The sequence below is a fragment of the Catharus ustulatus genome, chromosome 7 (assembly GCF_009819885.2).
Source record: "Catharus ustulatus isolate bCatUst1 chromosome 7, bCatUst1.pri.v2, whole genome shotgun sequence".
Lineage (NCBI taxonomy): Eukaryota > Metazoa > Chordata > Aves > Passeriformes > Turdidae > Catharus > Catharus ustulatus.
The window spans coordinates 17,716,996-17,740,620 of record NC_046227.1 but is presented as its reverse complement, the minus strand read 5'-3'; the positions used below and the strand labels follow the sequence as shown (position 1 = coordinate 17,740,620).

General features: G+C 43.0%; 1 protein-coding gene across 1 annotated transcript in view; it reads left to right on the top strand.

Moving 5' to 3' along the window:
- The first annotated feature begins 9,209 nt into the window (after positions 1–9,209).
- The window catches only part of MAP3K20 (mitogen-activated protein kinase kinase kinase 20), a 66,831-nt gene continuing 52,415 nt past the window's right edge, over positions 9,210–23,625 (top strand). Inside the window, exons 1-2 of the mRNA XM_033064612.1 lie at positions 9,210–9,363; positions 16,205–16,394. Of these exons, the coding sequence (XP_032920503.1) occupies positions 16,236–16,394 (159 nt within the window). The 5' untranslated portion in view covers positions 9,210–9,363; positions 16,205–16,235. The remainder of the gene's footprint in view (positions 9,364–16,204; positions 16,395–23,625) is intronic.

Here is a 23,625-nt window from a genome sequence, read left to right as displayed (position 1 = left end):
GTGTTGCTATCTCTGTATCTATGTCATTCAAGTGGCTCAGATAGTTGCTATGGTTCTGATCACTGTCTACATACCTAGAGATTAGATGAATAAAACTACCTTCCGGCTCTAGGATCTGTCCTGGGCTTCCCTTGCTCTGTGTGTTGACTTTACGACAGGAAGGCAGCTGTCAATATATTGCTCCTGCTGTAGGAAGTCTAAGCAACTGTTGCACTAGAGTGGAGAAGAATGAATAGGAGCTCAAGAAACACTGCAATGTCAAAATGTCCATCCTGACTTCACCCTGTGCTCGCAGCTGTGAGTCACAGCCTGTTCCTGCTCCACTGGAGACACCCCCTTGCTGCTGACTCTCAGGCTGGTCTGCAGGCCTGGCTTCAGGGAGTTGAGCAGTCCCCAGCACTGCCTGGCTCATGGCCCATCCTGCTTTAGTTGCAGCACTTGGCCTGGTTTTGGCTCTTGCCAGCTACTGCTGCAGGAGAGTGTCCAGCCATTACTTGTGGGGTCATGCAGCAAGGGCCATTTCCAGGGGAAACTACAGAGCTGTCTGTCCTGTCTCCATCCTGCCCCCACAGTTCTCCAGTGGGACCCAAGGTGCTCTGCACCTCCATCACACCCACTGGCATGAACAGCATAAATGCTGCAGCACAGCCCCCTCCTCATTGCAACACTGCAGGCTGAACAAATATAAACCTGTTCTAAATGATGATTATGCCTGGGGGTCACAGGTCATTCAGTGCTGATATGGCTGGTCCCTCCTGCTTGGCCTCAGGCCCCAGAGCTCCTGGTTTATTTGCTGGCGGAGTCATAACTGTAGTATGAGTTCTCAGATGAGAGATGACCAGGAGGCAGTGTCCATAATAAATATCCACTGCTGGTGACTACTCAGCCAGGATGGTAACATCTTGGGCATTTTGGAAAATGTTCTGCATTGCAGTGATCCACTGTAATGTTTTTTGGTCAGGCCGCAGTAGAGAGCACAAGCACCTCTGTTTAGGGCTGCAGAGCCTAAAAAATCACAGGTTACAGTTCTCCCTACCCTGGCACATTTCACTATTGTTGATTTGTTAGGATTTGTTCTTTTCCTCAGACCAGGCCCAGTGTTGACAAAGGGGGAGAACAAAGGTTAAATCCAGGCAGGCTTGAATCCTGCACACCAGGAGACTGCAACTGTTTGGTAAAGGCAGTATTCAAAAAATTTTCCATGGGCATCTTGTTTAAACCCAGTCGGCCACAAATATATGATAGTGCCAGAAAAAAGAGTTCAAATGTATTTGCAGGACTCTGCAGATGGAGGCTTTGGGTTCTTTCTTCCTAGGTAAAATACTGTGAGGGCACACAGTCTCTTCAGACCAAGTACAAAGAGAGCCAGAAACAAAAAATGCTTCTTTTCAAAGGCACTGGCAAAACAACCATTTAAGTACAAGAAATTTAAATATAATATTAAAATCTTACAAAATAGGTTAGAGAGAAATCAAAAGATTTAACCTTCAGGCGTACAAAAAGAGATGATGAATTTTGCTTGGGAAAAAAATTAACAAAATTATAAATCTAAATTGTTAGCACAGCTTCTTAGTAAGGTCAACTGCATAATATAGAGCACCTTAACCTCTTCCAGCAATTTTTAAACACCATGCAGCTTAAATAGACTACTTCTGAATTCAGCAGTATTTCTTCTGGGAGCTCTGAATGCAAATCAAGAGGTAATAGTAGAAGGAAATTAAAAGATGTGCTATTCTCATTTCATTTTTTGTACTGATAATAGGAAAGCAGCATAGAGTGATATGGCAAAGTGAACCTCTAACTTCAATAGCTTTTCTTTCACTGTTAATCTGAAATGCATTACACTCTGCCTTTTCAAATAATCATAATGTTCTTTACTGTAGCCTGCATTAAAGTTTAGCAGGCATAAGCAGCAGCTGTCACCAGAGGTCAAGGTATTAGCAATCAAAGAAAATAATGACCAGATTAAAAAGTTATCATTAAAATTGTGAAACCAGAAAGTTCTTTAGCAGCTTATCTTTGGAGCCCTGCCTCCAGGGCTGTAGCTGTTCCCCTGGAATCCCTGGCACCTCAGATGCCTCCCGATTGCAGTGTGGTGGGGCTGGGCAGCCCTGGGCTGGGGTGATGACATTTGTGGCCTCAGTGGCTGGAGGTGACCCTCACCTTTCTGCCTCTCTTGGAAAGGTGCAGCACTGCCCCAAACCAATTCCCACAGGACAGGGAGCTCTCTGACGTGGCTGGTGGCTAAAACCCGACGTCAAGCTTCTCGCTGTGGTCAGTGTTAGAGGAGCACGCAGGGCACATGGCCGCGTGCTTTTACCTCACACTGTCCAACAGCATGGGGAGACTGGCTCCAGCCCCACCTGCCCTGTGCACTGCTTCACCAATTACAGCCCTCAGACACCTTCTAACTCAGGCAGCAACTTGAAAACCCACAAAGGAGCATAATCCAACCACGGTCTTGGCAGTTTATGACTCGAGGGATGGGGATACTGCTGTAGAGGGGGAGATTCTTAAAAGGGAAAAAAGAGCATGTACAGCTACAAAATCTATCACATCTAACTGCTGAAGGGTATTTCACAAAGAGTTGCTTTTAAATAGGCCTGGCACTCAAAGGTAATTTCTGAATTCAAAATAAACTCAGAAACTGACATGATAATGCATAAAGAACGAATAATTACTGACGCAAATTGGAATATTTTTCTTGGAAACTCCATGCAATAAAAACGTGACACATGGGGGTACTGGTAAGAGCTTGACCTTTTTTTCCTGGCCCTAATCCATTTGGGTCAGAGTGACAAAAAGCGAACCCTCTCTCACATGGTAGGGGTCAGTCAGTCATGTTTAATTTTTTTCCTCTTTTTGCTTTCAAATGCAAATAAAGCACATTACCAATGAAAATAATGATTGTAAATGAATACCTCAATTAAAGGAAATTTACATAAAGATACGTAGGATAGAGGTGACAGTAGACATTTCAACATCCTAACAGACAATAATCCATTTCTTAATCAACTTCTGTCAATAATCATAAGCTTTCTGCTCTCCATGGTTTCCTCATTATAACACCACCTCTTGTGTTTTTAAATAGTTCTTTCTTAAGATGCTGTCCAAGCCAGCAAGTGAACCTGCTATCTGTATTTGCCGACTCTTTGTGTTTTTTCACAGGTGTACATTATTTCTGCACAGGACTACTGTCGGCAGCATTGTGGATGTTCTCAGATAACAGAGAGACAGTTTTGCCTTGGGTTTTCTTTAGATGTCCTCATTCTCTGTAGGATTGACCCTTGAGGGCTGCAGTACTGGCAGGTTGCTGTCTAGAGTCTGTTTGAAATACAACATTTCCTTCCATTTGTAATTCCTGCCCTAGTGTTTCTCCTGTTCCTCTTGTCTGGCATGTAACTCCTTTGTGGTGCTCCTGATCAGTTAGCACTATTGCCAGAAACTAGTACGAGGTTTGCAGAGATTTTTGTTTCCTTCTTGTCATAACTAGAACCGTTAATAGTGTGCTTGTGTTTTGGGGGAGTTGATTACCCCTTTTTGGAATCACAGGAAAAGGGACTGACATGATACAGCTAAACAGATTTATCTACAGTAACAGCTTTTCTGAGGCAGTCTAATATTATGCATGTTTTCTAGTCTTATTTTAATCTCTAATTACAAAGAGAAAAAAATGTGATCTCCAATAGACAGATTTGTTTCTAATTAGTGTCCAGTGAATTAAACAAGTAGCAAAAAATGTAAGCTACTGTGTACTACGGTACATCAATAAAAGGAGTTAATATTTTCTTTGTAATTCAAACCAATTCCCTGCCAATGGTGACCAAAATTTTAGTGATTCCGGTACCTGCATTCACTTTAGAAGAAAGGTAAATGATATAAATAGTTCGGTAATAATTGGTTTTAATAAAGAAAATATATCATGCTTTAAATAATTTGTTGAAAGTGTTGTTATCTTCCCTTGGTAGTCCTCAGAGCTGGTGGAATTGTGCCTGTCTTTCCTCAAACTCTGCGACTGAGCAATCTATTGGGAAAAAATTTAGAGAGAAATGAAGGGACTGTTGCTTCAGTGGAGTTCAGTGTGATGTGGATTAGAAAACACAAATGGGCACAGCTACAATAAATGCAGTACAGTTCTAAAACAAAGAAAACTGTGTTAAGCTATCTTACATTTCAGAGAAAAATTCTGCCAAAATTAGAACAACAAATTAAGTCCATTGGACCAGAAAATTGAATATAAGAAGAAGTATGAGCTATATATATACAATTAAAAGTATGTAATGAAATGGTAGCTGAGCAGAGTATTAGCAAGTGGATTATAGCTGAGTATAATGATCAGCTAAAAATTGTGGTGCCAGAAAAAGATAAGAAAACCATTCTTGTAAAACAATCAAGAATTGGATTTCTTGTTAATATTTTGCCATCTCATGGCTATCTCATTACTAATTATATTGACATTTTTGTTGAAGTTATGTGTGCTTTTACACTGCATGTCTGATCAAAAGACTGTGTGCAAGCTGTAACCTGCCAGTTCTGAAAACCATTGTACACAAAGCAGGTATTTGATCCACACCCATTGCACACAAGCATATTCTGCCACATGTCTGTATTTAATCATTCTGGTCTATGTTAAATGATTTTGTGCTTAATAGTTTTATAATTAATTAATATTTAATAGTACATTTATAATTTCATTTTAAATGTACCATATAGGCACTTTCATAAAATCCTTATTTAAAAATCTAAAAAAAAACCCCAACAGGTAAGAAAACAACAACAAATATGAGTCTCATAGACAGATGATGGTTGGTACAAGCTCTTTCTTCATTCCCCATGAAGGACAAGAAAAAGCCATTTCCCACAGGACACCAAAGCAAACAGAATTGCAGTCTCAGCTGTGTGAGCATGGGGACTGCCTGCAGCATCAGGCTGGTGTTTGTGGGTGCACACTCATCACCTCTTGTACACCAGGAATGGCAAGATTGCCTCTGAGCCAATTCCAAAGACAATTCCTTAGATTTTCCACTTGCTGTCACCCAGAAAGAGAAAAGGTAGCTTGTTTTGTCTAGCAGCACCATGCAAGTTGTCTTTAGTCATGAAACCAATCCTGCTAGTTATGTTTTGGGGTGTAACTGCAGAGGTGTGTGATTGCAGCATGTGTAGACATACCTGCCTGTATTCCAGTCTGGAAAGCAGGCAAAAATAATGTAGACAGGGCTTTCAGTTGAGCCATCTGTCCACCTCTTCCAGACCACAAACCTGATGGAACAAATGGCATAAACCTAACGTCACCATGTAGTTACAGCTAATGTTGCTCAAACTAGCTAGATTAACACTAGCATACACTAGTGCTGCATGTTCTACAGCAGTGTGTACAACCTTCCCAGTATATCCTGGGCATGACTTCCACCATATTTTCTGGCCAATTTTTTAAGCTAGAAATGGAAGCAAGCCATAGCAACCAAAGAAGCAGTCGTGCTTCAAAGCAATGTCCCTATTAAGCCTGAGATGAACTCTGGGCCAGTCTTAAAGGAGATTGAAAAATACGGAGCAGGTGTCCATCTCCAAATTATCTGTGTCTAGAGTTTCACATACAGTTTAAGCTGGCATAAACCACCATGCTATTAAAAAAGCACTTCCAGGCTCCATCCCCTCTCAGCTGCTTTTATCAGCCCTTGCTCCTTTCCTGCCTTTGAGCTGGCACGAATGTTTGTGCAATTGCCTGATGACCTGCATTCTGCTCTGAGTGAAAACTGATTTGTTTTCTCTGCAGTAGCTTCTCCTGCACAGCCCAATTCCCAGCACAGCCATGCAAACACCATGCTGGCAGAAAGTGAAGTGGGCAGTGCAGCAGCAGGAACAGGGCTCGACAGGCAGGGCAGGGCTGTGCCTTGTGCTTTTGGCAGGCAGGATGATTTAAACCACCTGGACATATGCATGACACTGTATTTTCCATGTTGAAACGTGGTGAGACGTCATTGCACAAGCTGCAATGAGATGTAAAGAGACAATTCATATGAATCCTTTCAACTCTAAAATGGAGTTTAAAATTGCTAGAACTGCCTTTATCCTTTGCCAATTTTTGTGGTTTTACAATAACTTTTTTTAGTTTTTAAATATTTTCTTTTTCGGCCTGTCCCATATCAACTGAAGAAGCCTGAGATTAGGACTGAGCTCTCCCGAGGTAACTTTGAGTTTCTCTGTTTGAGACTGCTGCCTCAGAAAGGAGGGAAAACATACCACCATGTGTTGACTCATTGTTCTGTTCAGTAGTATGACCACCTAAGAAGCTGCCATTGCACTGGTTTCTCATCTTTTCTAGCTATTTTAAATTTAATTATCATGATAATGGAAATACAGATTGAAAATATCCAGTCTCACTAACCAGAGGGGAGGAAGAGTACAAGCCCCAAAATGTATGCTTAAAACCTTGCTGTAATAGTTTCAGCTTCACAACAGTGAAGCACTGGGGTTGGACAGTCCTTGTGTAGATTTCTTTGCTTTCTCTTACTTGTCCTGTACTAGAGCAGGTGCAATTATGTGATTTAAACGAGTGGCATGTTAACACATTGCCCAGTGCAGACTCTGCACTCCTACTCTTGAAGTAGGAAATATTAGCCACCCCCTCATTTCTCATGTGCTACTGGAATAGTTTATTTAGGCCTTGTAACCAGGGCCTAAAGTCACATATGGTAAATCTCTGCTCTACAGATACACAGCCATGGAAAAAAAAATGCCTAGACAAAGCACAGTAGGCAACTGACCTCTGAATGCATGTGCTCAAGGAAAGTGCCTATGAAACAGGTGATTTAACATTCAAAGAGATTTTTAAATCATTTCACTAATTGGCAATTGCCTCTGACAGGAAGGAGAAACACTTTAGTTACGGCATTTAAGAGACTATGTTGCACGTCTCCTCCTCCAGAGCATGATTTCATGTGACTTGCGTTTGATATTTGAGTGTTCCTTTAAAATGTGCCACTTTTGACTGGAGGCTTCTCCAGGCTCACTATGTATGAGTTCATAAGAAAGCACTAGAGCCCTCAGATCAGACAAGAAGTGCCTGAAACTGCAGTATCCAGGGGAAGCCAAAGCATGCTGACCTCCTTCCCTGCTTGTTCTGGCAATACTGACCCTATCTGGTGGGCAAAAGGGGGTCACCAGTGCCTGCTTTCTGACTTTCTTACTGTCTTCACATGCTTTCTGCACTGCGTGCTTAAGATCTTGCTGAACTTTACTCCTACTATTATGGTTCAGTGAAATGTTTTATTTTAAGCACAGAAAGTATAAGTATTTTTAATGGATATTAGTATTTAATGGATATCAGAGGCTAAACTAATACAACATGGGGGAAAGCCTCTGATATCCATTAAATACTTATATTTCATTAATCACTAAAGTGTTCTTCCACCATACATCTTTGAGATGGTTCAGTGGGATGCTGCACAGCTCTTTGTGAGTCATTGTGCTACATGACCAGTTTTATATGGCAGATCTACATGTGCAAGTAACAACAGCTAAATATGAGAGATAGTGACGAGCTTCAGTTCTCCAAAGAATATAAAATCCCAATGTACAGTCAGCAGTAGATGACCTGGGAGAGTAAAGCAGTGTTAGGCACTGAGTCTTGCACGATAAATTTTATCATACAGAAAATGTGCTGTCACAGCCATGTGATGTGCTCAATAGAAAAACTGTTTGCCCCTCAAGTCCTTTGAGCCTCTTCCTTTAAGTGTGACACCAGTAAGTTGTCTTATTGAAACAGTAATAAGCTGATTCTATTTGCAAAAACTTTTCTGCGACAGTAGAATACCTCAGTACCATTAAAATGTTTGGATAAGAAGCAGTCTGTATGGCTGTTTCATTTCTGACCTGGACAGCCAGGGAATATGTATGAAGGCTGGGGTAATTGCCTGTCAAGTCATCCTCTTCTTCCATTTTCCTGAAAGGAGGACTGGCGGTAGGAGCAAACCTGCTCCCTTCCTATTCCTTGGGACCTCCAAACTCTCACCCACAGTATTGTGGCAATCGCAAGTGACACCCAGGACTTAAATATGCTGCATCTTGGGAAAACTTCATCCCAGCCCCCGTGGCACAAAAACAACAAAGCAGAGGGTTTTTTTGTTACCTTCATCTAGTCATTTTGGTAAAAAATTTAGCCATACTACCTGTCACAGAAGTAGGAACCCTGGAGGAAGAAGCTTGTGCTTCCAAAGCTGGGGCCATGGCAGTGCATTCGCATGCCTGGACTCCCTCCACCTGCAGTGGCTGGGCTGCACTTCTCCAGTGGAAACACCTGAGAGAACAGTCCAGAGGCTCTTCCCAAGTTTGGCACAGGTGACCAACAAGCAAACAGCCAGAGGCCATCCTCCCTGGTCAGTCCAAGCCAGGAGGGCGAACCCTGTCCTGGGGTACAGCAGGCACAGCATCGCCAGCCAGGTAAGGGAGGGGACTGTCCCACTCTGCTCTGGGGCAGCCTCACCTTGAGTACTGGGGGCAGTTTTGGGTGCCACAATACAAGAAGGTTATAAAGAGAGTGTCCAAAGGAAGCCAACAGCGATGGTGAAGGGCCCTGAGGGGAGCTGTACGAGGAGCAGCTCAAGGCACTGGGTCCGCTCGTTCTGGAGGAGATGAGGGGAGACTTCAATGAAGTTACACCTTCCTGGAGAGGGGAAGCAGAGGAGCAGACCCAACCCAAGGTAATGGCCTGAAGTTGTGTCAGGAAAGGTTAATACTGGAAATTATTAATAGGTTTCTTCACAGTGTGGGGCTGGGCACTGGAACAGGCTGCCCAGGGAACTGGTCACAGCTGACACAGTCCAACAAGCGTTTGCACAGCACTCTCAGGCACATGGTGTGATTCTTGGGCATGTTCCTGTGCAAGGCGAGGAGTTGGACTTCACGGTCTTTGTGGGTCGCTTCCAACGTAGTACAGTCTGTGATGCTGAGAAGCCGATGCTGCTCGCCTCACGCCAGACCCACCACAGCGCTCACGGTGCGGATGCAGGGTGCGCGGGCCGTGAGGGCCACGCGCGCCGTACGCCGAGGCTCGCGTCCCGGGCCGGGGGCCACGCTCGGCACCGCCCGCCCTGCCCGGCACCGCGCCCCCTGCAGGCAGGGCACCGCGCCGCCGCACCCCGAGCCGGCGGCCGCCGCGCCTCCCCGCGGGGCCCGGAGCGGAGCGCGGGGTGGCGCCGCTGCGAGGCGGTGCGGGGGCGGCGGCGGCTCCGGCTCCGACTCCCGGCACCAACCGGAAGCGCGGGGGACGGAGCGGGAGACGCGGTCGTGCTGGTTGTAGCCTCCCTCGCCGGCTCCGGGATCGGCGCCGCTCGGGTCCCGCCAGCCCGGAGCCCCTCGGGAAAGGTGAGGACGGTGAAGCGCCCCCCGCGGAGGCAGCGCTTGGGGCGGCGGTGCGGTGCGTGCGCGTTCGGCTGGGCGGAGGGAGGTGGCGGGAAGCGGGCCGGACCGGGCCGTGGGTGTCCCCTCCAGATTTGACGTTCCCGGTGCTGAAGCAACTTCAGAAGCCCTGTGAAGGGAGGCGGCCGGGCGGGCACACGGCCTGACCTTGCGTCGCCTTGGTCCCGCCGCGCCGGCCAAACGCCCCCGGTCAGCGGCGCCCAGGCTTGGCCGCGCAGTGGGACGGGGGTCGGGAGACGAGCCGTGCCCTGCCGGGAGGGCAGGACAGGGCAGGGCAGAGCGGTGTCCGCCGAGCAACACCCGGCCGGGACGGCCCGGCGCGGGAAAGGTGCTGCCAGCGGCGGCCCCCCTGAGGGCGGGCAGCGGGACATGCATGGGCAGGGGGACATGCATGGGCAGGGGGACATGCATGGGTAGGGGGACACGGGCAGCGGGACATGCATGGGCAGCGGGACATGGGCAGTGGGATATGCATGGGCAGCGGGACATGGGCAGCGGGACATGCATGGGTAGGGGTACATGGGCAGGGGGACGTGCGTGGGCAGGGGGAAGCGGGCAGCGGGACATGGGCAGGGGGACACGGGCAGCGGGACATGGGCAGGGGGACACGGGCAGCGGGACATGGGCAGCGGGGCACATGGGCAGCCGGCGTCCGGCCGGGGCCAGAGGCTGCTGCGCTCTCCCTGCGCTTCTTAGAATGTATTTCAAATGCCGCGCACCTGCTGCATGCATTTTGCTGTTGTTTTGGGCATAAAATCCGTCGGGTTGGAATTTGAGGTGTGACTTTCATTCCCTCCGTTTTTTTACTTTTTTTTAAAGTAAGCTGTCGTTCTTTGGTTTTGCTGTGTTTGGTTAAGTTAGCTCGTTTCCAGCAGCATGATCTTTTATTAAGCACGAGTGTGTGAGCCATCTATTACCCTGTATCCAGCATGCTCTGCTGGGAGTTTTAGCGACAGAGCCATCGGGAAAGCCATGCATCATTACTTTTTCTAAGTTCCAGAAGCAGAAATAATTTGAAAGCACTGGATTAACTGGGTCACTGCCTGAAAACATCATAGCCTTCTTCTGGAGGCATGTGGTTACATGTTTCCAGGACTTTGTCCTGGAATTGTAAGTCCTCTGAAACCTCCTTATTTTATCTATCCGTAATGTGCTTTGCATACCGGTGGCATTGTGTGAGTGATGGTAACCCTGAAGAGTCTGGCTTACTATGAGGGGAAGACAGAAACATGGACAAAACGGAGGCCCAGGTCCTGCAGTCTGGCCTGTGCCAGGACCAAGCTGTGCTGTGGGCCTGGATGCAGGCCTGTCTTGCTGTTGTGTGTGTTCTACTGGCAGGCATCACTTACAAGGTGTAATGTGAGTGATGCGACCAGTTTAGGGGTTTTCTGAGATAAAATGTTTTCTAGTTAAAGTGAAAGTCTTTAAAGACTTCAGTCTCTTCAACTGACATAGCTTGGCTTAAAAATTATTCTTTTCCTGTAGTACTCAAACTGTTTAGGTGGAGTTGAGCCTTTTTCTGTAGCAATGGTTATATAAATTAAAATAAAATTAGAAGTGTTATTAATGGAAGTTACGCATAATTCTTAGGTTCTGACCGAGGACAGGCTCAAATGTTGTAGAGTCTGTAACTAAGGTAGGCAGAGCCATGCCTCCAGTCTCACCATCTGCAGGACTGGCACTCAGTCTGATTAAGAAAGTTGAGGAGTTCTAGGGGTTGTTGGCTTTATTTTAACTCATTGGGAGATTAGAAGATTAGGATATATTTAATTTGGATTTCTGCTTGGAGTTTGTTTGTGTCTTATCTATCAGCAGTTCACAATATGATTAAGGGGTTTTTTTTTAATTATAAAAACTTCTTTCTGCATTATCTTTTGTAGCTCAATGTCACTATAACTCCTTTTCTGCTTTCTGTTTGGACAAGACAATGGTTAACCATGTTATGGTGTTTAAGGGTGGGTTTTTTTTGTTGGACATTTTTATTTGTTTTTTTTTTTTTAAATATATATATTAACTCTGTTTAAATATACTGCTGAAAAAAATCCAGGTTGGTGTGATCAGAGACTGCAGGCAATGTTGGATACAAAAGATGATTTGGGTCTAAAAATGGATGGTCAAAGATCCTGAAAGCAAATGGGCTGTTTTGCCAAATAAGGAAACTTGGCACATTCAGCTGTGTATTTTAAGATAGCACAAGTGTGTGTGCTACTACTTTATTGGCAATATGTTGGCAGTGTGCCTTCCTGCAGGAAGCACTGAATCCTACTTTGTGGAACCACGCAGTAAAGTGAGGGGCAGGGAGTTGCATGGTTGTTCCCCATAATAAATTACAAAGGCTGTTCCTGCAGTAATTGAATACTTGAGCAGCGTCAGGTGCACGTGTGAGATGAGAGATGCAATTTTCGGTTTCGCAGCCACGCACTGAACAAAATATGAGTTGCAGTTACTGTGCAATTTGTAAATTCTTTCCTGCCTCCCGTCTCTATGTCCCTCAAGTGGAAGCTGTGCTGAATGACAAACAGAAGGGTCTTCAGTTATGTACATGGAATAAAGCAGGGCATGGCAGCACTTTGCCTACACTGCAGTTTGTAGGGAGCTGGGAGGTATAAGTGAATGTGTTGAGTTCTTCTAGTGTTGCTGTGCTGATGCAGGGCAGCCTGTGTGCCTGGGGGTTCCCTCACTCTGCGGGGGTTTGGGGGAACAGCAAACGTGGGACCTTAGCAGGGCCAGGACCCTCACATGGGTTAATCCCTAAAGTGCTGTAATCACAAGAAGCCAGTGATGATGGATGGTTTCCTACTCCTGCATCATTGGTGTACTGAGCTGAGCTTGTGGTGGCATAATGTGGTGACTTGCTTGCTGCAGTGACGCTGCATAATAGTCCTGACAAGCTACATACTAATGCTAAATAATAATTTCAGATGTTAAACGCTGCCAAATACAACTCATATCTGTTACTGCTTGGTATGAAATGAACAGCTTACCCCAACAGCTTGCTCAAATGTAAGTTACTATGAGGAAAAAAAAGAGCCAGGAGAAGATGTTGTTGCAAAATTATGAAGTCATGCTAACTATTAGAAATAAAACAGAAAAAGGAGAAAATTATCTTACCCCTAAGAAGACCCTGTAGGAATAACTGAAATAACCAGCTGTTTAATTATTTCCTGAAATACCTGTTATTCACTGTTTCTGAATTGTCATGTTTTCATTTGTCTGGGAACAAGTAACAAAGTCGGTCAGTGCAGTGTTTCCCTGCTGCACAGTGATGGTGCTTGGTGACCGAGAGTGGGGAAGGAGGGTGCGGGTGCCAAATCCTCCTTAGCTCTGTGCAGGGGAGTTGCTGTAAGGCCCCAGGCCTGGAGGCCGTGCTCTCCTGTCTGCAGAAGTGTAAGATAGGAGAAAGTGTCGCACACATTTGGAATGCTTTGCTTGTTTCAGATGCAAGTGGAAGACTACAGAGTTTAATGAAATACCTGATCTGTTTTTTTTTTTTCCTTTTTCTCTTAACCAGTGTACTAAACTCAGATTGTTAAATATCTTTAAAACAGGATGACAAGTTAATAACTGTGTGGATTTGTCACTTGCAATTGTTAATCTAAACAGCTGTTTTCTCAAACATAACACAGAGATTGATCTTTCTAATTGAGGATTACCTACCTTGAATCCAAAAACATGGAGTAATGTTTAAACAGGTCTGTTGTTTCATCTAGAAAAAGAAAACTAATACAGGCTGGTTTTAATTACAGATCTCTAAATAAAGAGTGTCTCTTGTAAATCTCCTCTACTTTCTCTGGAAAAAAAGCATCTGGAACAACCTGATGCCAACCAATGAATCATTTTTTAAATAACATTAACTTATTGTGTGCTGGTGCCCTACAGTATCTCTTATTACCTGAAAATTATCTCTTATTACCTGAAAAGAGGCAGGGATCAGCCTATTCTCCCTGACATCCAGTGACAGGACAAAAGGACATGGTCTTAAGCTGTATCAGGGGAGGTTTAGGTTCACATGAGGAAGAATTTCTTCACAGAAGGGGTGATTAAACATTGGAGTGGACTGCCCAGGGAGGTGGTGGAGTCACTGTCCCTGGAGGTGTTTAAGGAAAGGCTGGATGCAGCACTCAGTGCTGTGGTCTAATTGACAAGTTAGTATTTGGTCATAGGTTGGACTCAGTATCTCAAAGGTCTTGTCACCTGATTTATTGTGTGATCCAGTGATCTACAGCTGGTTGACTGCTGTAGGTAAATTTGAGACTGAGAAGGGGTTTAAAGAACGAATGGTAGCTTCTGCAAGTCTTGTGTTCCAGGCACTGCATTGAGAGTGCATGAAAATTTAAAGTTTGAAGCAGTAAGGAGGACCCATCAGAAAAGTACTCAGTTGAATTTGTGCATGTTATTCTCTGCTAGTGTAATTTTCAGAAAGCAAATAATTTACTAGTTCTTATGGTTGATTTGGTGATTCTGGGTGTACAATGATGTTAAATAATTTGACATCTCTTCAAAGCTATTGAATTGAGATACTGAAGGCCAGAAACTTCTTTCCTGGGATGTGTTTTTCTTTTCACTTGGTTTCCTCTTCCTTCTGCCATCCCAAATGCAGTGATCTGTTTTCAACTTTTCCCACTTTCCTGTTAAATTTATGGTCTAGTCAGTGCATATGCTTTTGCCTGTGAGTAGCATCACTCTTCTAGCTAATTCTGTTGTCAGTAAGGGAATTGTTCGCTCGAGTGTAATTAATATGTGCAGGGCCGTGGCCTTAAGTTGTGAGGTCTTTGGGTTGGGAAGTCAACCTGTTTTATTTGTCTGTAAAGTGCCACATTATGCTTGAGACACCATGTACACAGGATGAACTTGGAGTAACTGCTGGAGTAAATGATGCAAATGAACTTTTGTTTCTGACGATCTGATAATTAAGCAGCACTGACAAAGAGCAAAACATTAAAATGTTCATTACTCTCTTGGTTTGTAGGATTGACCATTTTCCTTTCCTTTGAGCTTTCCCTAAAGAAAAGGTGTGCAGGCTGTGCAAAAGATGACTCTGGGATGGCAGGAAATTAACAACAGCAGCAAGGTTGAAACAAGAACAGAAGGTCAGCAGGACAATTCAGGCACTTGTATTAAGGAAGAGGCTGCAGAGCACTGGAAGAATGGACTTTATTTCACATCCTGCTGGTAACCCCTGCGCTGACTTGCAGCTCTGGGCAGAGATCATTGATGTTTCCTATCTGAGAGCTCTGCAGGCTGGCTGGCAGTGAAAGGCTTGAAGTCGGCTCCTTGCTAAAAAGCCTTCAGTACACATAGTAAAGTTGTCACGATCTGGTCAGCATTTGTCTTTATGGGGTCTAGAGGTATGAAATGAAGCAGGCAGTTTCAGAGAAGGTTTTATGTTATGTTGCGTGTAGAAAAGTGTTGATAGGTTCATCTCTCATTTGGAGAAAAGCTGCAACCAAATAGTGCCAGAAATTCCTGATCAAATGATATCTCAAAATTTAAATCAGATTAGCCACACAATCAGGAGAACCAGGGGGCAAATAATGCCTTTGTTACAGAGGCAACTGGCATAAAGAGATTCTGGCAGTCAGCAGTGCAGGGAGTTAACACAGGTGTGTTTCACAGCTGTGGACAGCACATAACACAGTTTTATCTCAGAAAGCCCCATGGAATGGAGGTTCTCAGAAGACATTGTATATTTTGATACTGTAATTTATCAGAGAAATTGCATGTGTAGTTTTTACCATCAACCCAAAATCTCCAGTTCTTTTTTGGCTTGTCTTATTAAAACTCATCTCTCATTTTATGCTGATAAATTTATTGTCATTAATTGAAAGTACAGCAACATTTGCTGGTAATTAAAACTACTTTGTATAGGCTGGTGCATCTGAACTGAACCCACAGCAGGCTTGCAGATGGTTCTGGAGTATGCTGTGCCCTGCAGTCCCATTAAAGACCTGAGCTTTCTGATCTTGTATCATTAAAAAAAGAAACCTAAAATTAGTCATTGTTCATGCATTTAGGCGATAATGTTTCTTGAAATTCGCTACAGCCATAAGCTTTATCACCGCGAAATCTCGGGGAAGGACGTTCTGTTCCCCTGTCAGCAGATTTGGGATCATCTCCTGAAACTGCCGACACCAGTCTTGGCACAGGCTGCAGAATTCCACATATTGTAACCCAGATGAATTACCCTGTACTTGTGCTTTGTTACAACGTGCAAACAGATCTGAGTCACTCAGGAAGAGAGATTCGCCATGGCCAGGTTTTTCCACATCCTTGCACTGACTGTGGCCTCACCCGGAGCACTGTTGGGTGCACGGTGTGTGCCAAGGTGCCACTGCTCGCTGGCCACCGCTGCTGGCTGGCCAGAGGTGCCTGCCCAGCCAGGGTGACGTGTGCCAAGGTGCCACTGCTCCCTAGCCACCGCTGCTGGCTGGCCAAAGGTGCCTGCCCAGCCCTGAGCCCAGAGCATGCTTCCTGACTGCCCACGGAGACAGCAGCCCCGTGCCTGCCTTTTGCAGAACTGCTTCCAAGGTGTTTGGGAAATGTCAGGATTGCTCTGAGGAATACTGTTGGTTGTTTCTGTCCCTCAGCTCCTCCTAATAGTTTGTGCAAATTATGCAAACTTTTGCGCACCCTGTTGGAATGCACATTCTCAGGCTCTTTTCCTCCCGTGGCCTGTGGATTTTGCTGTAGTGTGCTTAAGATTCTGATTTTGGGGTGACTGAGCATGGGTAAGAAAGTCCATAAATCCTTGGATCATGTGCATTAATTAAAGCTTTTCTCTTTACAGGTTTTGCTGTGGTATATTTTGTCATTATGAGATGTCGTCTACCAGTGCTTCATTTGTGCAAATTAAATTTGATGACTTGCAGTTTTTTGAGAACTGCGGTGGAGGGAGTTTTGGGAGTGTCTACCGAGCCAGATGGATTTCTCAGGACAAGGAGGTGGCAGTGAAGAAGCTACTCAAAATAGAAAAAGAGGTAAAAGTTTACTTTTCATTTACTTGGTCTGCTGTAGTAACAAGAACACAAATTCTGTTCTAGTGCTTTCCATCCTCTAGGTAATGCAGGCAAACCACCTTGGGATTTTTGTTTGTTTAATTACAAAACTCCATTAGCGGTGATTTACAGTAAAGACTTAATGAGCAGTCCAAGCTGAGGGGGCTGATTTAAAGCACTATTGTTTAACCCTTCACTGTTGTCTCCCACTTTTCTTGTTTCACAATTCTCCTCTGCCTGGCCTTGAGGAGGAGGAGAGCTGGCTGCACCTGTGGAGCTACTCATTTCTCTTGATGCCACTGGCATGTTGCTAGATAGGAAGAGGTAGTGTTCCTGTCATTACCTGATTCCATCTTGTCCTCTTGACGTCTGCTCTGTGGTTCACATCCGTATGTTCACTACAGGCTTAGAGTTGTTTCTTCCCTGCCTGCTGAAGATTTTGATCTAGGGCTCCACTAGCTCCTAGTTAGTCATAGCCACATAGTCATAGCTTGGTCTTGCAGTGAGGTAGTTTTAACCCTAACTGTTCTACCCGTCACCTTCCCTTGGGACATCTTGTGACCTGGAAGGGCAGATGGGTCCTTGGCAATTCTGAGGGAAAAGGCAGAATTAGCTAAGTGCACCTTTACCAGCTAAGGTTGGTTTGTTGTTTTTTATTTGAAATATTTAGAAAATTGCCTTAAAGTCCTTTTGACTCCTTGGTTTTGTACAGTTTCAGCAGAGACATGGTGTACATGGTCCTCACAGTGCTCCAGTCTGCTTGCTGATCAGCACCACTGATGGGGCAGTGGGCAACCCCAGTGTAGTGACGGACAGCACAGTTACTGGTCTGCTGTTCCATCGTGACTATATGTAACTCACGTACAATATCCTCAGACTCTTGTAGGAAGACACAAGCTGAAGGACAGCAGAACAGTGCTAGGCATATTAGACTTAGCAAATAATGAGACACCAAAGTTCATCCACTGCTGCAACAGACGAGCTGCCATGATTGTGTCATGCTCAGTGATGTGATAAGCATGTTTGATCACAATTAAGCAGATTGCTGTCTAAAATAGTATTAAAGGATCTCAAGATTTTTCTAGAACAGTGGAAGATTTATACACTCTGTCCAGTATCAGTTTGTGCTGTTCTCTTTATTTATATTGTTTGTTAATATCAAGATGCATGAAGGGTAAAATTTGTGCTATGCAGTATCAGTAATGCACTCCTTACAAATTACCTGGCTGTCAGATCTCAGTCAGGGTCAGTGAAATACCTGTATTGAATGTGCGTGTTTCTGGAGGGGTTACATCTGTATCTGTGCTAGACATGTTATATACTTAAAGCATTTTCGAGAGTAAATTTAAAAACAATATTACTGCATCTTGTGATGGTATAAAACTTAATGGAACAGGAAAGGATGGAGAAAGGAAGATCCTGTGTATTACTTGACACAGTTGGACCATTCAACAAAAATATATTTTTTAAGATAGCGCAACATGAAGTAGCAAGGAACACAGGTTGTATGGAAGGAAAAGGAAACCATATGCCAGAAAGAGTTTATTGTAATTTAAGCATTTATTTAGGGATTAATGAAGACTTGCAACTCAGTAAGAGCTCATATCATGGCGCTGTTAGGCAAATTAGGTTAATTGTTTTGCATATGCAAATCAGGAGCAAGTAATTTTTAACAACCAGGCATGATTTATCTTGGTATGTAGCACTGGGAAGATTGTTGTTAGGCATATGTGATTCTGTTGTGTTTAAAAGAGTGTAAATGAACTGTAAGGGCTGCCCAGGGGAATCTGCAAAACACAGAGTGAAAAGTTAGAGAGAGTGGGGGTGTTGAGATTGGATGATGAGTATCATCCATCAGGATGGGTGGACAGAAGGCAAGCAAGTGCCTTCCATCACAAGTTTGTTTATTTTTCTTCAGACTGGTTATAACTTGCAACTTAAACTAAACACGACAGGTTATGGGACCAGCTTGGTATGGGCACTATCTTGAAAGTTTTCTGGGAAGGCAGCAGAGAGGCAAGTGGTGATGACTTATTTAATCTAACAAGCTTTGGCAGAACTTCTCTGTCAACAACCTTAGAGAATTAAGAAGAGCTTATATACAAAAATTGCGTTTTCATATGGAGAAAATGAAGGGATAGTTTAATTTAGTGCAAAAAGTTATTGCAAGATCTAGTGCTTGGAATTTGTAGCCAGAAAAATTAGAATGGAAAGAAAAGCACAAATTATCAGGAGTGAGGATGAGTAACACTTGGCACAGACTACAAATGAAGGAGTGAAGATGGAGGATCCTTTTCCTCTCTCTTCTCATTGAGATGTCTTTTTAGACAATTGTTTTTGTCAAGTTGTTGAGCTCACCACAGGAACATTTTGCTGGAGTATATTGGCCTGTGCTGCACCAGAGGCCTGCTTGGTGGCTGAAAGGTCTTCTGACCCTAATGGCTGTCACATGTTTACATATGCAACATCTTCATCTGTAGTGATGACAATAGTGAATGTCTGTGACTGAACTACACTGAAAGTCATGGGGAGTTAATGACTCTTCTGATATCAATACAGACATAACTTGCTGTAACTCTTGTGTATCTGTGTTTAGTGGATACTTGGATGCATTTAGTCCAGAAAACTACTTATTCTGTGCATTTGGGCACTGCTCTCAGGAACTCTTGGTGATGGTCCTCTGTGGGGCTGAGAGTTGGATTGGATGATCTTTGTGGGTCCCTTCCAGCTCGGCATAACCTGTGATTCTACTATTTCTAGTTTATTTGGAAGGAAGTGTCTTTTTATCTCCATGACTGCATGTCTTGTATTTCTGTTAACTGCTGCCAGTAATCCATAACAACTGATTACAGGGAAAACATAGGAGAGTTGTGAAAAATTTGCTCAGAGGCATTTCATGCTAGCCAAGTCCAAGGGAACAAGCCAAGTCAATAGAGCTGTGGTATCATTCTGCAAATATGTTGTATCTGTGTGTCATTTTATTAAACAAGCCAATCACAACCAGCAAAGATCGTGAAGGTTTTATATTAGCCAAGGGGCTAACAAGTTCTAACATGTGAAACAAAGCAATTTTTGTTCCAGCATAGCATACTGGAATATGTGCTTAGAAAAACTTACAAATACTTGGAAGAGTGTTGCTCAGACAGATTGCTTTGAAACTCTTTGAAATCTGAGAAATATCTCTGCAAGGCATTAACTTTTTTATAGACAGGCAGTAAAATGCAGCTTTGTGGGAAGAGATATGTGTTTATGTGAAAAAATACACCTAAAAAGATCTGCTAGGAAAAAAAATGCTATAAGGCCTTGGTTAGAATATCAGGTGTGAAACTGAACAAGAATTGTGCTGATTAAGTAAAACAAAGGAATAAGGCCTGAATTATTAAATAGCAGCAAAGAGAAAAATTAAGTTGCGTTTTACTATCTAGTACAAACACTGTAGTGATTTTAGGTTTGAAGTAGGAAACAGGAATTCCTAGTGAATTATGATGCATGTGGCAGAGTAGAAATGCCCCCTGTAGCAGGATCTGTCCTTTTGCCCTAAGTGATAATTGTGTCCATTCATTGAAGAAAATTGCACATCTACTACTCCAGAAGTTATCTGGTATTTTTGTGAGGGATTTATATGAATTATTAGATAAACCTGTAATTTGACTCCCACTGAAATGAATGGGAGAGACTGGGGCTAGGGGCCTTATTCTGCAAATTGCTAGCAGTTCTTTTGACTCCATTATCTTGAGCAGATAACTGCTGGAGTGAAGTGTTACAAATGTTGTTTTATGCCTTGCCACGTTAGCTTTTCACTGAAGAGCACTTACCTCCTTTGATTGCCCATCTCTGAAGTTCACCTGTTATTTGTCATTGCTTTTGAGGGCTGTGCTTTTGGTGGCAGTTTGTTGGCAGCTGGTGTGTGGAGTGTGGTACTTCACCAGGAGGTTTATTACTGCTGGAATTTCACCTGAAACTTGAATTTAATTTTAGTACCACAGATCTTTGAAGGTAGTCCATGGTCCATAAGATGTCTCCATGCTATTGATGGGCAGCAGTATTGCTTAAGCCATTACAATCAGGGTACTTGGGTACAAGATCACTTGATTCCATGCAGTACATACGTTCCTGGACTCCTTCAAAATGCTGGCAGTGGTCTGTGAATACTGAAGGAGAGTGTGGAAAAAAACCCAGTAAAATGTAATTGTAATCTTACTGGGAAATGCTTAAATATTTCTGGTGAATTAACAGAACTAACTTGTGGATAGAAGTTGTTAAACTGAGCAGGATTAACTATGCATGCTTTGTTCAGTCATGTCTGTAAAGCATTTGAGTTTTATGAGGCTCAAAAAATAAAAACATGCTTTCTCTAGTTTTGATGCTGTATTGCCTGGAGTCTGATTACTATGGAAGTTAATTTTATCTTGTCAGGGTTTCTTGTATGTAATATGTGTCTTGTAAGCTTTAGGGGATATTTTAATGCTTCATAAAAATTTTCATATGGTGTATAATGCAGCTTGTTCACTTTTTTGATTTTTATGATCCACTTCTGGAAAGGACTGTCCAGAAGACATAGATGGTACTTGTACCTTCTGAAGGGGATGAGTTAAGTATAATCACATGCGTGTCACTGGACTTACCTCATTCATGTTTGTAGTGCTAAAAGAGAGCATGTGATAATTTTGATGTGGGTCATGAGAGTAGGGATTGGCAATGATTTGCAAGAGTAACAAGAGAAAAACAACAGAGTAAAATAAAGCAAAACAAAACAAACTGAAATTGATACTTCAGTCCTGACAGGACTAAAAATAGTAGATGTTGTTTTTCTTGGTAGTTTGCAGCTGGTATGGGTGCTCTGGTGTCAGCCTTGAATGACTCTCCGTACTGGGTCCTGGCTGTAATGAAGGGCAATTTTGATGCTCTATTAATATTTTATTAGCTCTTTCTAGGAGCTTCTACTCCCTTACCTCTCTCAGGTCTGAGTCAGCAAGTATTAAGAGTGATGAACAGTGAGAGAGGGCTCAGAATGTGTGCTGTTTGAAGTTATGCAGGGTGTAGGGGTCGAATATATGAACTTCTCAGGGATATCTACACCTATGCTGAAAAATTACAGAGTTCACAGTAAGTGATCTCATGGGAGCCCATCCAGCCCCATAGTCATTCAAAGAAAAACAATCACAGAATCAGCTAGATTGGATGAGACCTTTGAAATCATCAAGTCCAACCTGTGGCCTAAGACCACCTTGTCAACTAGTCTGGGGCACTGACTGCCACATCTGGTTTTTCCTGAAATACCTCCAGGAGTGGTGACTCTGCCACCTCCCTTGGGCAGCCCATTACAATGCTCAGTCACCCTTTCTGTGAAAAACTTCTTCCTGATGTCCAGCCTAAACCTTGCTTGGTGCAGTTTAAGTCTCTGTCCTCTTGCCCTATTGCTAATTGCTGGGAGAAGAGACTGACCCTCATGTGGCTACAACCTCCTTTCAGGTTTACTGCTATGTGGTGTTAGCTGCTAAAAGGAGATAAAACTGTATTTATTATACCAGAGGAATGTCTTAAAATGTCTTAGTTTCTGTTTTACAGAGTGGCTATTTTGCAAGGTTTTCTACTGGGGTTTTTTTAATGTATTTTCATAAAGGAATTGGCTTAGAGCACTCCTCTTGGTGCTGACTAGGGTATTCTCAAAAGGTATCAAGAGCATACTTAGAATCCTTTATAGACTGGAAGTTGTCAAAATTGCTCAGATGCTCCAGCTGTTGTGTAATCTGTATCTTGCAGTTTTGGATAGGACAGACTTCTGCAATGAATCTGACTGATTCTTTATTTGCCCTATTTGTGGCTTTCATTCAAGGGGTAATTTTCTGGAGGACTTTATTTTGTAAATGAATGTCATATGTCCAGGGATTAAAAAAGCCACTGCATGAGATTTTCTTAGTGGATGCTTTGGATAAGACTGTGTTGTGTCATGGCATATTGGTATTGCAACCAAAATATTGTCCAAACCCCACATTTGGGAGACACCAGTATAATGAAAGATGCCAGAATACAATTATTCTTGTGAAGAACAGGCTTTAGTTTCATTTTGTCTGTTTTAGGAATCTTCATTCCTGTGTCTCTCCATCCTAAAACAATCCTGGAAACACAGGAATCCAGACATAGAAAAGTATTTGTCTGTATTTTGCTACATTTTATTGTAGTGGGTCTTTTTACTAGTTTGTTTAAACATTTTTATACAAAGTTTTTCATTAAATGAGTAACAACTTGAGAGTTGCTTCATATAAATGAAGTTGTGTGGCTTTTTGACCAACTTAATTTGAGATTCTTACTTGTGGTGGCTTGTATATACAAGTTTTTTTTAAATCAACCCAGTATTCGGGTTATTTTGATAGGAACATCAACTTCAGTGAAACTGGTTCATCAGGGCCCACACTGACAGTATATGGCTTCAAAAGTTACTTTGAATCAGTTGAGACATAATAACTGTCAGTAGTGTCAATTGTAGATTTTGTACTAAAATTGTAAATGGACAAGTGTGCATGTGTTCTTGACTGGTGGCCAGTGTTGAGCAGTTGCTATGTAAACAAATTTGATTAACAGGTGAATTATTAAGCTAAGATGCACCAGGTTTGTCTGTTGCTTTCTTCTGCTTGTCTTTTGAATTGCCTTAAACTTTGTAAGTGAGAAGTGAAATTACCTTGCATGTGCTGTTCATTAGGAATATAGGTACAGCTTCCTTAGCTTGGTTGAGTCACAAGAAATTACTGTGTGCCTGATCCCTGGGTTAGGAATATCTCTGTGAGGTCTGGACCCTTTCATCTCAGTTATCTTCAATTTCAGTGGGGTTTTTTTGTGGTTTTTTTTTTTTTTTTCAGAAGGTGCAACATTTGTAAGTGAAAAAGTTTGTGTGCTTGTTTTCTATGATTTATGATTAAATGTTGTTTAGACTAGGGAGAAGATCTCTGATTGTTTAGAAAACACTCTTATCATCTTTGCTATCCACAACATGCAGGCTGTTAGGATATTATTAAATATTTTTTTACTTTCATAATTAGTTTAGTTCCATTTCATATTGTCTAAAGTATTATTATGTCAATTGCAAGGTTTTGTTTGACAGTGGGCTGCTCACATTGCTCACATTTCCAGTTGCAATTAAGGGCATTTTTCCTAGCGTGGTTTATTTAGTTTGTTTGTTTCTTTATTTTGGGGTTTTTTTGTGGTTTTTTTTTTC